Raw genomic sequence first — 16,140 nt, forward strand, 5'->3', positions numbered from 1 at the left:
CTATACTCCACCAGAGCCCAGAGTAGAGCCTGTGTCTCAGACTTTGTTAAAGACTTCAGACTGACTGACTTTCTCTGTGTAAATTGCTAGCCAATGTTATTACTATGGAATCGTGGTTTTTACCAATTTTTCTCAATTTAATCTTGTTCAATTCCACCCACTATCTCTGTCTCCCCCATTAGAGGATGCTACCAGGCTGGGAGGGTGAGGGCTAGCCCACACTTCCTCTGAAACATGTGAAGCCAGCCACACATCGTTGGGCAGCTTAACACACTTAGAGGAGAACTCAGCTAACAGCCTAGTATTGTGTTGGGTGATGGGGGAAAGGCAAAGCCATCCTGCCCACCCAGAGAGAGCTTGGATGCCTGGCTACAGATTGCTGTATTGCCAGGAATCAAACTCACAATTTACAATGATCTGCTCTCTGAATCTTAAGTAACTTCACTAGCAATCTTGTGGCCTCAGTGTACTGTATTCTGTCACACAATACAAAGACACTTGCCGTTAACAACTTTTTAATTCATCACTGTGACAAGGCTGAACTTCCAACTTGACAACCACTTACATAACATGCAGTAGTCAGCCGGCACAAGAGCATAAGCCGCAGGCTTTCTTACACCAGCGAAATAAGCAAGACATGGAGACTGCAAATGTCATAAAGAATCCCACTCAATTGTTAAAACACTCTCATTGCAACCCCCCTATTGCTGTAACCAACCTGCCACTTGAGGCACTTTCCTGTGCTTTTTTTAAGTGCTGAGAAAAATGCAATCCTTCATTCAAAAAGATAAAAACTGTAATTTTTCTTGGTAATTTTTTGTAAACTGATATGACTTTTCTTGTGGGGAAAAGTAGATCATTCTGACATGTGGAACTTGATGTTAAATCAATACAGCAATGAGTTCTGCTCCAATTCTGAGTCAGTCAAACATGCTATGCCAAACCATTCCCTAAACCACACATAAGAAGACGCATAATTTCACCCTTCACAAGACTTCTTACTAACTTGTGCTAACTTACCCCAAAGTTTCTTTTTAATGGGGCCATCTTTGGTCAATTTCAGCAATAGTAACTGTAGCCAGGGTACGAGTGTGTGCGCTCCATTAGTAAAATGATCTAAATTTCCCTGTAAAGGTGCACTCGACTCAAAATTGCTAACATTGTTGAATTGCTAACATCAAATGCCATTCATTGATAGCTCATTTAGCATTTCTGAGTCAAACATTTCTGCAAGCGAAAGAAATTCAGTTCTCTCTTTCATAATGAAAAGCTCAATTAATTTAAACTCCATAAATTCTTAGAGCATTATCATCCCCAAGGCAGTATTTTCTAAGATAATAAATATACTAAAGGACACAAACACATGAAATCCACTGGACATCATAGGCACACACAAATGTGCTTCAAATCAAGTATTAACAGAGAAAAGGCCACAATACAAAACAGCCAATTCCATAATTTACAGTCTGCCTTTCATAATGTTTAAAATTGAAAATCTGAGATTTTGGTAAATACAGTACATAAATGTAGATGTTCTTCATTGAGCCTTGGTGCTATAGGTTTGTTTGCATTCCAGTCTAGCGGAAGTGTGATGAAAACCATTGTGCTCATTAGGTTGTTTGAAGCAGCAATTCTCAAACAGAGCCTTGGGATAAATCCTTCCCTCATGAATCCACTCAGGTATTTCCACTCACCAGTGAACAGAGTCATTGAAACTAATAAAATGTACAAAATGACAGAGAGTCTGAGTGATGCATAGCGAGATCGGTCCACCCTGCATCAGCATTCATGCATTTGGCTGTTCTGAATGCCCCGTCACTCTTTGAAACGTCGGCCGCTCTGCAGCTTTTTGTAGAAGTTCTCCTGCTCGCTCTGACTGCTCTCTCGATCTAATAGCACCAAAGGGGTTTTGCGCCGCAGGCTGCGTCCTTCCATGGCTTGATCCATCTGAAGCAGCTGGGGAGGCTGGTGAGGCCGAGGCGGCTCGTGGTCAGCCTCACTGGTGGAAGAACATGGCGAGCTGTTCTTGACCTGACGATAGCCCCGTGAGCCCTCGCGGTTCAGGTCATTGAGTTCATATGACTCAGGAGTCATGTTCCCATTTGAAGTCCCTCTCCACTCCCAAGGGTTAACAGGGTTTGACACCATATGGACTACCGGGTGATGGGGCGCATGGGCGTCTACCGTGACAATGCCAGAACTGCTGTCCCGTTCAGATGGGGGGCGGTAGGGAGGTGACTCTGTGCCTGCGAGGGAAGAAGTTGCGGAAGAGGATGAGGCCTCTGAAGATTTGGCCGTCCCGGATAGAAGACCCTGCTGCTTGGACATGGCAATGACCTGCATGATGCGAGGCTGGTTCCCTGCCCTGAGGGTGGCCGGAACATTGGCACCACTCTTCTCCGTGATGGACAGCCACTTGGCACGGGTACTGGCACTCTTGGGAGACACTGGTGGAGGGACAGAGGGCTGTCCTGGTGGCCTAGGAGGCATCACCACCCTTGCCCCAGCTGGTGGATTCGCTGGCCTGGTAGGCTGTGGCACAGTGGCGGTGTACAAGGGGGATAGTGCATGTTCCTCTTCAGCAGTATCTTCGTCCATTTCAGAACTCTCCTTACTACCCTCCTCACTTTGCAAGCTGGCACTACGCATCTCCATAGACTTCTGCTTCCACTCGGAGACCAGCTGCTGCGAGCGCATAGGGTCTATAGGTACGGGCACGGGCACCGTCACAAGACGCCTCACAGGCTCCTCAGGGCCGGCAGCCGTGGCCCGAGGTAAAGTGTTGCTGAAGGTCACCATGGTCTCTTTACCCATGGGGCTGCGTGGGGCAAGGAGCTCTACATCTACACTGGCTCGCTTCAGGCTGCCCAAGGAAGCCTTCTCCCGCTGCAGGGGCCGGTTGAGTCCATCCAATGAAGCTGGTGATGTGATCTCCTCATTGCTCTCAGAGGCATGGCCTTTGTTGTAGACAGAATCGTGACCTCGCTGGGCCAGAGCTCTCAGGGCATCCTTTGGAGGAGGAGGGGCAGGGATGGAAACATTGTCCTCTGCTGGTCTGAAGTTAGCCACAGCATGGAACGCCTGAGACCAATCGAGCAGATTCAAGTTAGACAATCATTTTCTAATTAGCAATGGTTTGATGAAAACAGGCAAAAGGACACTGGTGACCACTGCTGTTTTAAACAATGTGCTGTACTTCTGTTTAAACAGTGCATACAAGCACACAACATTACTACTGCCTATCCACTCTGAATTTAGAAACTGTTTTTCAGCAGGGTTTCTGTTTTGCTGACTTGCGCCAGTGCACGCAGAGTAAAGAGAAAGATGACATGGGAAATCATAAAAGATATGAGTGGAAGCAAAGGAAGCTGGAGCTTCACTGACAAGAATGCGTCTACAGCATGACATTACAGTCTCCTTCAGGGAGGAAAAAAAAGATCAAGGAGTGGAAAAGGGAAATCTTCCCCGACTTAGGTAAGGGAGGACTCACATTACAGTGCAAGCGTCACAGACTAACCTTCATTTATTTCATTTCCAGTCAAAATAGCTGTTAGGTAAGCTCTTCATTTTCAGCATCAGGATAAAAACTAATGAATATATATTTACCAGAAAAATACACAGAAGCCTCAACAACAAAATATACTATTAAATTTTCCAGTATTTAGTGTGTTGCCTTAACTACAGCTTCCATTCTTTTCAGGAGCTTTGCTGTCATTTTCTGCAAGGATATTTTTCCACACCTCCAAAGTTCAGTCTTAGTAGTTGGTTGCATTTTCTGCTTCTAAGTAATCCGAAACACATTCAAAGATGTTGAGGTCTGGACGCTGGGGTGGTCAGCCCATTGTTCTGAGAACAGCAGCAGCTTCTTTGTTTGATTTGCTATTTTTCTTATTTTTTATCTATTTCTTTTTCTCTGTAAAGGCTTATTTACAGCTACACATCCTTTCAGACCCACAGTGTTGAGTTGTCTTCTCACAGTGGAAGGATGGACAAAAACTTTTATAGATTTTTTAAGATCTGAAGCAAGTGTGGATCTTTTCTTACCTCTCAAAGATGAAAGGTTTAACTATTGTTTTATATTATGGTAACAGTTTTGGTGGTCTTCCAGGTTTTGCATGGTTGTTAGGAGTCCCACTTTTGCTATAGCTTCAAATATAGCTTCAAATAGCTTCAAATAAGTCCACTTAGAAACTTTTTTGTTTTTTTCACTTATTTTCTTTTGACTTTCTGCTTCCTTGAGTAAGTGGATTGTCCTATATCTAATATCCTTTGAAACATTTCCTGAAAACTGCATAACTTATACTTAATTGCCATTTTTACTGGAAATTTTATAACTGAAGGATAGTCTCTGACCTTTTCATAGTACTATACATTGCAGTAAGACAGCAGATACTCATAACAATACAAATGGGCATAATTAGGGAGTCCCCAATGAATGGGAGTCCTCAATTCAATTCACTTGTGAGGCTGAACAAAGAACATCTTTGCCCTGTGAGCATCATTCTTGACGTAAAAGAAACAACAGCTCACCAGGTAGGCAGCGATACCAGCGCCGATGCAGAAGCCCACATAGACGTCGATGGGGTGGCTGCGGTACTGAGTGATCTGAGTAAGGCCCGTTAAGGCGGCTGCAATAGCGAAGGCGAACACCAGCACAGGTTTCAGCAGCTTGGTGCTGTCTGAGATAGTGGAGTTGAAGTACATCTACAGGAACAGAGAACGCAGCAGATGGTCCAGACCAGCTTGCACAAATTGCTATCTATCAGCCTGGCAACTCCTGGTAATTTCATAAGTGCAGGCTGGGGGGCTGATAATGGGAAGTGACTGCCTTATCTACTCTGCTGCACAACAGGACGCTTCCTGGGATCTGCCAGGTACTTTAAAATAGGAAGCTGTTATCAAGAATTAATTTTCCCTTTCTTTGCTGAACACCAAAAGCTGAGCATGCAACAAAAACTCCCTGAACTGATGTGATCCAAGCTCATGAGAATACATTTAAATTCATGAGTATTGTCTGATTTTGAACTTTAAAAATCTACAACAAACAGATTGTAAGTTAAGCTTTTTGGCTAACATTTTGTATTCATCTAGGAACATTTTGCCATCCAGACAAACTTTGCTAAGTGGGGCATGAGTAAACATTGTTAGCTTTGCTCTTGACACCCAACAGACGCACATTCACACTGGGACGAAGAAACTTACTGAAATATAAACAGCAGCAAAGGAAGAAAGAGTTGCATGCTGGGAGGGAAAGGTTTTCCTGCCACAAAGGAAAGCAAATTTCTAGAGTAAGACAAAACCATGGAAACGAGTTCTTTTTTTGGCGCAAATAAAAACAGATTTGATTATGAGCATTAAGGGTAAGGCAAAAGAGATAAAACCATAAAGTGCAAAAATAGGACCAATTCTAAATCCTCTTTGACTAAGGCTTTGTGTTAGTGGCTATCGGCTATTATCTTGATCCCCTGCCACTTCCTGGGGGGACATGGGATTACCTGGCGGAGATAATGGCGTGCTGGTCTTGGCCAGAGCAGATGTCTTTAGTGATGTAAGGGTTTTTCTCACACGAGACTCCAGGGAGAGTGTAATTGGGTTTGCACACGGTCAGGAAGAAGGGTGTGTGGTAGCCGGTGGCAATTTGGATGACATCAGTGACCAGCGCCGTGGCACAAAGACCAAACACATGAACACCTGAAGAGATGAGAGTGAAAGAGATCAATAAAGAATAAGCCTGGTATCAAAGGGACGCACTTGAAGGACGTGAAATAGTGAAGTGCATATAAAACCTGCTTTAAATATTCCATTTTTTGGTTTTGTTTACATGGCTACCAATACAGTAATGTGCAGTAAGATAGGGGATAGTGCTCACTGTTGCTAATTCTGACTAATCACCACTGTAATCCATGCTAGTAATCCATCTTGCAAAGTTTCTGCCCTTTATGACCAACCTCACTGACTCTGGCAGACAGGACGTCTTTACAGCTTCATATAACATTTCAGTTTTGGTATCACTTCACTGAAGGGCAACATTCGTGAGGATACATGACACCTATATAAGCCTTTTATTAAAACTGACATAATCCTACATACAAATTTATAAAGGTGTATTCCAACAAGCATCAGTTGTCATAAAGACTGCTTTTGTCAAATTCAAATTTGTCTAACTGACGCTTGTTAGAATAAGCCTTTGTCAGCGTCTGATTAGATTTCAGTTGTCATGAAAGTCTTACGTAGGTGTTGTGTAGCCATATGAAGCCATATGAATGCCACACTTCAGTGTTAACTGAATTTTGAAAATTTGAAATAATTTCCCATAGCAAGTGTTTCTACCTCATGTAAGTCTTGGACTGACCAGCTTTCCCTTAAAAATGATATAGCCATAAGAAAGACTTTAACTATGATCTTTTTTATCACTCATGACTCTAAAATGCTGCTGAAATAATCATCTCAGGTGTAACACAGTGTGTCTCACAACTCAGTCTCTCCTCCATCTTATTACTGTTTTATATGGACCTTAAATCCTTAAAGACTTTAATGAGCCCTAGATGATCCTTAAAAGATCCTGTAACTCTCACAACATCAGCGAGATATCATAATGTGCAATGTTGGGCAGACTACTTTGAAAAAGATGTGATGGCCATTGAATACTGACTAAACAGTCCTAAAGGTATTCAGAAACATATTCCGTTAAAATACATTAAAAAGTAACATATTCAGAATACATTTAGAATACATACTGATAAGGCAGATGGGAAAAACTCTGCTGGTGTCATTTTATTTAATTTATACAGTTATTTAATATTACTGGTTGCAGTTTTTCCTTACGTAATTCTTATTTGAATATATTTCATGAAAGATTCACTCATTTAAATGAAGTTACAAGTATTTTGACTGGCTTTAGTCCACTGCAGCTCCAATAATCCCACTGCTGTCTCATGAACTAAGCAAATATATTCCAATAACAAAACCTTGCACATTTGACTATAAAGTGGGAAGCTATGTGATTTTCCATGAAAAGCACAAATGGGGCCAGTACAACACTGATGCTAAGCTTATGACTCATGAACATGTCTACTACTAGGAAACTGCCTAGCTCAATCATTTCTCAAAAGATTTCAGTAACACTAAAATTAATAACTGATCATCATATTGATTTATCAGTCTACTCAGGCTTTAGCAGAGCTCAGTAACAGTGAGATTAATAACTGTTCATCAGATTGATTTATCAGTCTACTCAGGCTTTAGCAGAGCTCAGTAACACTGAGATTAATAACTGATCATCACATTGATTTATCAGTCTACTCAGGCTTTAGCAGAGCTCAGTAACACTGAGATTAATAACTGATCATCAGATTGATTTATCAGTCTACTCAGGCTTTAGCAGAGCTCAGTAACACTGAGATTAATAACTGATCATCATATCGATTTATCAGTCTACTCAGGCTTTAGCAGAGCTCAGTGTTTGCAAAGATATCAGTTTTTGGGTTGTTCTTTGGAGTCACTGATTTTAAAATGGTTAAAAAACATGCACTGATTGTGTTTCTTTTAAAGATGATATACATTTTCAAACTTATTGCGTAAGTATTTTAAAAGTATTCTCGTACAAATTTAAAAGGTAACTGTACTCTGAATATTACCTTTAGAAAATATAACTTAGACGGAATGCTGATACTTGATTTTTGTATTCTGAATATGTATTCTGAATACTTGTATTCAGTTGCATCCCAACCCTGTTGGTGAGTGACAAAGTTTTCCTATGGGTAGTTTCTAACTTCTCATTTTAGCAAGAGACAAGTATTTCTGGTCAAATGAGATTGGGATGAAAAAGCCCTAAATCCCAAACTGATATTGGAACTTGCTCAGGAGATAAAGAACAGCTTCAAGGCCTTATCTTGGAGTTTGCTTTGGGAAACACATATCATGGTTTGTTCAAATACAGTATTATTTGGCCTTAGTTTTAGAGTAAGTGAAGTTCAGGCACCTACCAACAAATCGTACCGTCCTGCGCAGGAAGGAGTTAAAGTTACAGCCGCCAGCGTTGATACTCCCCTCGTTACCAGGCCGGATCTTGAGTCTGGACTGCATGCAGTACACAATGCCCTCTCCAATCATGATCTAAACACAAGACAATCACTCAGACAGAACATCCAAACCACAGAATACTTTGCAAGGATCTTTCTTATAGTATTGAGCTAATTGGCCTCAAACACAGCACAACAGGGTTAGAGCACACACACAAAAACATACACTCTCTCTCTCTGTGGTATCTTGTGTTCATTAAATTCAGCTAGATGGGAATGCAGAACTTTGACACACACACACAAAACAAAATACCTCAAAAAAATCTATGCTGAGGGTCGTTTTTAGACTTAGAAGTCAAGAGCTTATCCTGTACTCAAAAGCAGCTGCCGCTGGTTATTTTTTCTGGTGGATCATCGCTGTCAGAAGAAATATCTTGGAAATGCCCATTTTTAAAGAAGAAGGAGAAAATGTAGAAAAGAAAAACATCCTTAGATCAAAATTTATATTGGTCCATTCGTCATGAACTGTCATGAACACTATCATCAAACAATTAAAATAAATGATCAAGATTTATCACATTATTTTGTGCAGTTCATCAGGATTAATCACATTTGTTTGAGTTTGTAAATCATAATTAAGCGCAAAGTAAGAATTTTTCCTTATAAAAAGCAGTGTATTTTGTATTTTGTTATAGATATATGAGCGGAGAAAATAAGCTTCATCTGAATGTTTATTACTTCGAACACATTTTTCATGGTGTGAATGCAGGGTTCACATAAACCTGAACATGAAAATCATGTGATTTCCAATAGAGTACATGTAGTTCATGTCCAGAGAAATATACAAAGAGTGAGCAGGTGGGCTTCAGCCTACAGGGGGTTCAAAAGGTCAAACTAGGAAAATACATTAATGGCATTAAAAAATTGTGTCAATAAGACAATTTAAAAAAAGCCAGAACACACTGACATCACAATCCAAACAAACACCAGCATTCTAATGTTGGCAGTCACTTTAATTCCGTGGAATTCAGAATAAGAACTGACAAACCAAATGAGACATTGGGTGAACATTCTACAACAGTGGGATAAAAGGTACAACATTCTAGAACAGTGTGAACATAGGGGGACCTTCTAGAACAGTGTGAATGGAGAGGAGAACATTCTAGAACAGTGTAAATGAAGAACACAAAGAAAGAACTGTGGAGAACAATCCCACACAGGTATGGCAAACCAATCACACGTTTGGGGTTATTGGTTTTGGGTGTGAATGTAGGGCAATATTCTAGAACAGTGTGAGTATACTGGGAACATTCAAGAACAACATAAATGGAGGGGGGGGCATTCTAGAACAGTGCAATTGGAAGACACAAAGACAGAACTGTGGAGAACAATCCCACAGGTATGGCATAGCAATCACATGTTTGGGGTTAATGGTTTTGGTTGTGAATGTAGGGCAATATTCCAGAACAGTGGAAGTGTAGGGGGACCTTCTAGTACATTGTGAAAGGAGGGGGGGGTGGGCATTCTAGAACAGTGTAAATGGAAGGGAGAACACTATACATACTCACAGAGAGCATTCTAGAGAACAGTCATTCATAACGCAGGTATGGCATACCAATCAAATTTTTTCAGGTTACTCGTTGTAACTGGAGATCTTTGGGGTTTTTTGGGTTACGTTTTATTGTTACTCTGATAATAATCAGATACATAAACACTTGTCTGAGTTGCGCTCCAAACGAGCTCGAACATTCACTCTGAAAAAAGCACAGTGCATTCAACAATGACGGAAACCTCATGCATCTTTTACATGGTAACATAAATCTCAGCAGCACGCAGTAAGCACTGGTTCTACACACCAATGTTTCACTATAGCTAATGTGGATGTGCACGTGTTGTAATTCCTCTGGCAGCAGATTTAAATAAGCTTAAGGGGTCAAACAAGTAAATGGAGTTGCAGAGTTTTCTTATATAGTATTTGACTGCACTCACAGAAGCAGCAGGTCCGGCAAAAGCCAGGCTGAGCAGCATCAGCAAAGGGATGAGCTCCTCTCCACTCTCCACGTAGGGCATGCTGAGGGAGCGGTCATGGCAGCGGAAGCCCACCTGTGCCGGCTGCAGCACATCTGTCAACTCCAGGAAGTACAGGGACACCATGGAGGAGGCCACGATGGGCAGCTGGAGGTCAGAAGAGAAACAGGCTCACAGCACTGTAATCAGAACCTAATTACTAGGCTATTAGAAACCAATACACTGTAATATTATATTATAGCTAAAGCTGCAGCAGCATCTGCCTTGCCACCGACTTTGCTTCTCAATGCACAGCACTGTCCTGGAATGGCCATTGAAAGACTGCTGCCAAACCACAATGTAATTAGGGAGGAAAAATGACTAATCACATATCATTAGACAGCACCCAAAGGCAATACACGACGGAGCTCACCTCTACAAAATAGAAGCAGGGTAATAATGTTAAGCTGTCTTTGGGGGGTTTCTTCTTGATCTTTTCTCGTGTGGGCATCATTATGGCTTCTCCAAAAAACACACGGACCTAAAGAGAAATGAGCTGATGGTTAATTTTCTACTAGCTGCTATGCAGTCAGGTCCTCTCGCAGAGACACATGCAGTTAAAACCGCTTCAGTTCTCCTCCATTTCAATAGGCAGAATAATCCTATCAAATCTCTTACAGAAACAGATGGGAAAAAGACCAGAGGCAGTGCTATTTCTAGTCTAAAAAAATCCTCCTCTCTGCGATAGCGGAAGATTGGAAAATGAGAAAATAATGACGTTTGATGCTACTGTAAGGAATGATAGAGGTGCAGAGAAAAACTGTGCGCGCCCCAGAAAAAGAAATCAAATGATTTCTGACTGAAGATTCTCAAAATGAATAGCAGGGCTTGACGATATAGCAGATGGCCAATAACATCGGCCGATATTAAGGCCCTGCAGGTTTAGCAATACTGGCAAAAAATATAAAAATAAAGACAACGTTCAGTGACTTTCAGTTCCATATTCTAATGAACAGATAGCTCTGATGTGAAGAGAAACAACAACTTCATAGAGACAAATTTGTAAAGACCACGTACATCTATTACAGCAATATAAGCTGAACTGGTACATGTAAACGTAAAACATCATGGTTAGAATGACAAAAATATGGAATATGAGTGCGTTTACGTCACGTCTTCTTCTGTGAGTTTATTGGCTGGTTGCAAAGCAGACATCTGATTACTGTCTAACTCATGAAGACCTGGAGTTTCACATTATCTGATTACTCAAGTGCATACAAATGCGGACTACTGACAAAACCTGATTTTCTGCTGTTATCGGATTATTAAGTGCTTGTAAACGCACTCTATATCCAACATCTAAACTTTAACAAAGGCATGACGTTACCAGCAAAAAAAATTAACTTTTAATGAAGAGAAAATTACAAAATTTAAGAATTAACAGAAACTGAGAAACACTAAGAATCCTGTAAAGCTCTGCAGCCTGCCCAATATTTATATTATTTGAAACTCTGTTCCAAGTTTCTCCTATTTAAGAACTTTGACACTTGACAATTCACAAACATATCAGTCAGTAAAGCTCTGTTTAACTAAAACTGTTGGAGTATGATTAACTTTTGACCATGTTAAATTGCAGCACTGTGCAAAAGTCAGAGACCACCCTTCATTTACTTAATATCCAGTTAAAACAGCCATTAAGTACAAGTTATTCACTTTCAGCATCAGTAAAAAAGCAAAAAACATTTAAGAGAAAATTACATAGAAGCCTTAACAACTAAATATAATAGCAAATTTACAGTGTTCATTGTGTGGTTTTCCATTTTTTTACAGCTTTCATTCTTTTTGGGAGAGCTGCTTTCAGTGGCTTCAAAGAATTCCGAACGGACACTTTGCCACACCTTCAAAGTCCAGTCTTAGAGGTTGGCTGCATTTTCTTCTTCTCGCGATTCTGTGATGTTGAGGTCTGGATTTTTGATTTAACTTGCAAATGTTCTTCTTTTTCTATTTCTTTTCTCAGTGAGGGTTTCTTGACAGCTGCACATCTTTTCAGACTCACAGTATTGAATTGTCTTCTCACAGTGGAAGGAAGGACAGAAACACCTGCAGACTTTTTCAGATCTGAAGCAACAGCTTTAAGTAATATTTATCTGATGGGGACAGTTTTGGTGGCCTACCTAGTCCTGCACAGTTATTAAGAGTCCATTTTCTCTGTACTTTTTAGTAATTTTCTTGAACTCCAATTTTGGAAACTCCTGGTTTCTCACTTATTTTGCTCTGACTTTCCCCTCTTCCTTGTGTACGTCAAAAATCTCTCCTGAAAAATACATAATTTGTACATTATAGCTGGAAAATAAAATAAATTTAGGGTGGTCTCTGACTTTTGCACAGTACTCCATATCAGAAAAGGTTATCAGATATTGTGTTTCCTTCCTCCTTAATGTCAGTATCATGAAACATTCATATCGGTCAGACTATAAAAAGAAGGAAACAAACAAGACCACGATGCACATCGATGCTGTTGCGTTTTAAGGGAAAACCAACAGCGAAACTCTTGGCCTGAAGACATGCACTCAACTTTCAAGTGGGAGTAAGTGAAGCTTGGCTAAACTTAACAGGGTGCTTGTTTTTCATGAAGACAAGCTTTGTTTATCTTGAGGAGGCACATATGCCTTCCAGGCAATAAAGCGGTATTGAGAGGCTCTCCGAGTCAGTGTGTGTGTGTGTGTGTGTGTGTGTGTGTGTAGGCACTGGGCTGCTCCTCAAACAGACCGATGTCTGTGGTCACATATCCAACGTGACATTGAAGGGCTTCCAATAAAGAGCAATTTAATTAAACCGAGTATGCCCACAGGAGCTTCTCTCAGACGAAATGAGCCTAAAATGGGCCTCGTGCATGAGCTGGAGTTTAAGGTAGTAGCCGAGGTACATCCTGTTCCCAGTGCTACAGTGTGTGGTTATTAGGCACTTGAGGTGAATCTGACTGAGCAGGGCTGCCAATGCCATTTAGGCTTAGTTTACAATGTATACATTTAGGGCTGAACAATTTTTTCTAACCAATATTGCAACTACAATTTAAAGGACATACAGGGTAATTCCACCTATTTTTCAAAATTTCTGAATTATTCAGTCCTTGAGATGCAAACAAAGTCATTCAGAGTGGTTTGATGTGAAGTGGTTCATTGTAGAGAAAATGACAGACTTTGATTTCTTTACAGCGGTGATGACAGAAAGCAGGGGTCGCCATGTCTACAACACAAACATAGCCATTTTGTTTCCTGTCCAAAACCACCAGTGATCCCACACGTCTTTCGAGTTTTTATATGTAATGTTGATGAGGGTAAAATAGTCTAAATCTGAATCTGAAATAAGTGGGGACTTTATTGCCTCAGAACACCCTTCATGTATCCCTCCACCATGAATAGAGTAAAATAAACTGATTAAAATGTATTTTAGGCCAAAATTTTATCACAAAACTACCATAAAATAATGTCTCAGTCATCATATGTATATGTATATAGTTTCATAACCATTTTATGTCATAACTTTCTGTGAGGGAGCTTTTAGAGGCATTAAACTCTTCAGACGTTTGGTTCCTATCACCACCACTGTGAACAATTCTGACTTGGTAAGTTTCTCTAAAATGGAGCATTTTACATCAAACCACTCTGAATGACTTTGTGTACATCTTAATCATTTAATTATGTAGGATTTCTGTCAAATGGATGAAGTTTCCCTTTAAATTGCAATTATTTTCTACAAATTAAGGGCCTCTTACTTTGGCCAAGAAGACCAGCATATATATTTTTTCTGGCTTGAGGCTTGAAGGCAGTGCACCAGATTGCCGGTTAGTTTATAACGAAAACAAAATGTATCACGATAACGATAAAATATCATATTGTTCACCTTTAAATGCTTTTGTTTGACCTAACTGATTCACAGACAGATCACAAGCTCCATGTTTAATGATATAGGCTGTAATTAAAATTGCAGCTCTTGCTGTTTGAAAATTGAATTCTCTCAAATTGCAATTTCAACATGAAAATGATTCATCTTTCAGCCCTAAATGCTCTCTATACTGGGGCTATATTTACTGGCAGTGATTGAAACAGTGACAACAGCTCAGCTTCTACATTCTGTTGGATGTTGTTCTGAAATGACTGAACAAAATGGTCCAATGCAGCTGATTCTGTATGAGTACTGGCTTATACATACCAGTATATAGATACAGACAGACTTGTCAGTGAGGAATTATTTTGCGGACAAAAACAGATAATAAATTCGAATAACTGGGCAGAAGGGTCCAGTCTGAAAGTCCAGGATATGGTGAGAATATCCGCATTCCCTTACACGTTACTATCACGCTGACTGATCTGCAATTCCTCAGTGAATTCCCTCAAATCCACTTTTGCCTTGACTGACTGGTGACAATCATATTTTTAGGCGGAGGGTTTTCCTACAGCACGGAATGTATAGCAGTAATTAGACAACATGAAAGAGAAGTAACGACTATTAATTCGTAGCTGAACAAATATACAGTGGAAATGCAGGAAAGGGTGTAAATAGTATTCAGACCCAGCACTACGTGAGAGGAAGGCTGTTCAAAAGTCTCACTGCTCGCCCACTGTAACCTCACTGCGACAACACTGCTCATTCCACTGACACTAGCCCACCGTTAACGGTGTAGTACAGGCAGGTAACAGAGGTTTACTCACCTTTGAGCAGGGGAAAAAATGGACGCGACCTCCAAAATCAATGTAAATGTTCTCCACAGGACCTCTGCGGTTCCGTTCAGGTGTCTAAAGCCGTTCCTCCTTCCGCGGGTTACACTGCGGAGCTCTCCGCTTTCATTCCTCTTTCTGCTCACGTTTCACAGCGAGCACGAAGCGGCTCCTCTGCTGAGGCTGCCGGGCTGAAGAGAAACAGCCAGGGTGTTTTTCTCACTGAAGGGGGGGTGCAGGTCTTCTGTTCTCTCAGCAGAGACGGAGCTGGAGCTCAGAGTTACAGTCAGTAATGAACGAGTCGAAAGATAGACAGCGGTGTTGTGAGAGGAGAGAAAATGAAGTGTGTGGGCGACGAGTGTGGGAAAAAAAACTCTCCCTCAGCAAACACGAAGCACCAGACTGCCTCAGCGCGCGGTGACCTACTGCTAGGTTCTGTGTTTATAATCGATCATCTGAAGACTTAATATCACTGTAAAGTCCCTCTGGGTATCTGAAGTGACCTATTCCTAATAAAAGCTCTTGATAAAACTGGAAAAGCTACAATTAGTCTGATGTTCTGTCTCTTGAACCTCATTTGGTCAGTTTAGCACATGAGAGAGAACCTGCCAGAAAACTGCACCAGGAATGCTAACCTAACTGTTTACAGTAGAGTTCTGGAAAAAAAAATACATTATATTTTAGCACAAGCTCAGGACAAAAGTTTTAGACCTGTAAATACTGAATTAATTAACAGAGATTTTTATAGCCACATAAAGTAAGCATGTGTGGGTTTAAATTGTATTTTATGTCCCTAACAAATTAAATTTATAAAAAAATTATATATATATATATATATATATATATATATATATATATAGGTGCACTTTGTAGTTCTACAGTTATAGACTGTATTCCATCTGTTTCTCTGCATACTTTGTTAGCCCCCTTTTACCCTGTTCTTCAGTGGTTAGGACCCCCATGGCACTATTTGGGTGATGGAACATTCTCAGCACTGCAGTAACACTGCCGTGGTGGTGGTGTGTTAGTGTTTGTTGCGCTGGTCTGAGTGGATCAGACACAGCAGTGCTGCTGGAGTTTTTAAACACTGTCCGCTCACTGTCCACTCTATTAGACGCACCTGCGTTGTTGGCCCACCCTGTAGATGTAAAGCCAGAGACGATAGCTCATCTCTTGCTGTACAGTATGACTTCAGACACTGTTGGCTGGATATTTTTGGTTGGTGGACTTTTCTCAGTCCAGCAGTGACACTGAGGTGTTTAAAAACTCCAGCAGCACTGCTGTGTCTGATCCACTCAGACCAGCGCAACACACACTAACACACCACCACCACGTCAGTGTTACTGCAGTGCTGAGAATGATCCACCACCCAAATAGTACCTGCTCTGTGAGGG

General features: G+C 40.8%; 1 protein-coding gene across 1 annotated transcript; it reads right to left on the reverse strand.

The window, feature by feature from the left end:
• Window positions 1-498: 498 nt before the first annotated feature.
• On the reverse strand, window positions 499-15,090 carry plppr3b (phospholipid phosphatase related 3b). Its single transcript, XM_036587273.1, has 8 exons — window positions 14,741-15,090; window positions 10,462-10,569; window positions 10,011-10,196; window positions 7,986-8,115; window positions 5,496-5,691; window positions 5,203-5,260; window positions 4,531-4,704; window positions 499-3,081 (listed from the first exon to the last, which is right to left on the reverse strand). Exons 2-8 carry the CDS (start codon window positions 10,540-10,542, stop codon window positions 1,816-1,818), a joined length of 2,091 nt encoding a protein of 696 aa, XP_036443166.1. The 5' UTR covers window positions 10,543-10,569; window positions 14,741-15,090; the 3' UTR covers window positions 499-1,815.
• Window positions 15,091-16,140: the final 1,050 nt, after the last annotated feature.

The sequence above is a fragment of the Colossoma macropomum genome, unplaced genomic scaffold (genome assembly GCF_904425465.1).
Source record: "Colossoma macropomum unplaced genomic scaffold, Colossoma_macropomum, whole genome shotgun sequence".
Classification (NCBI taxonomy): domain Eukaryota; kingdom Metazoa; phylum Chordata; class Actinopteri; order Characiformes; family Serrasalmidae; genus Colossoma; species Colossoma macropomum.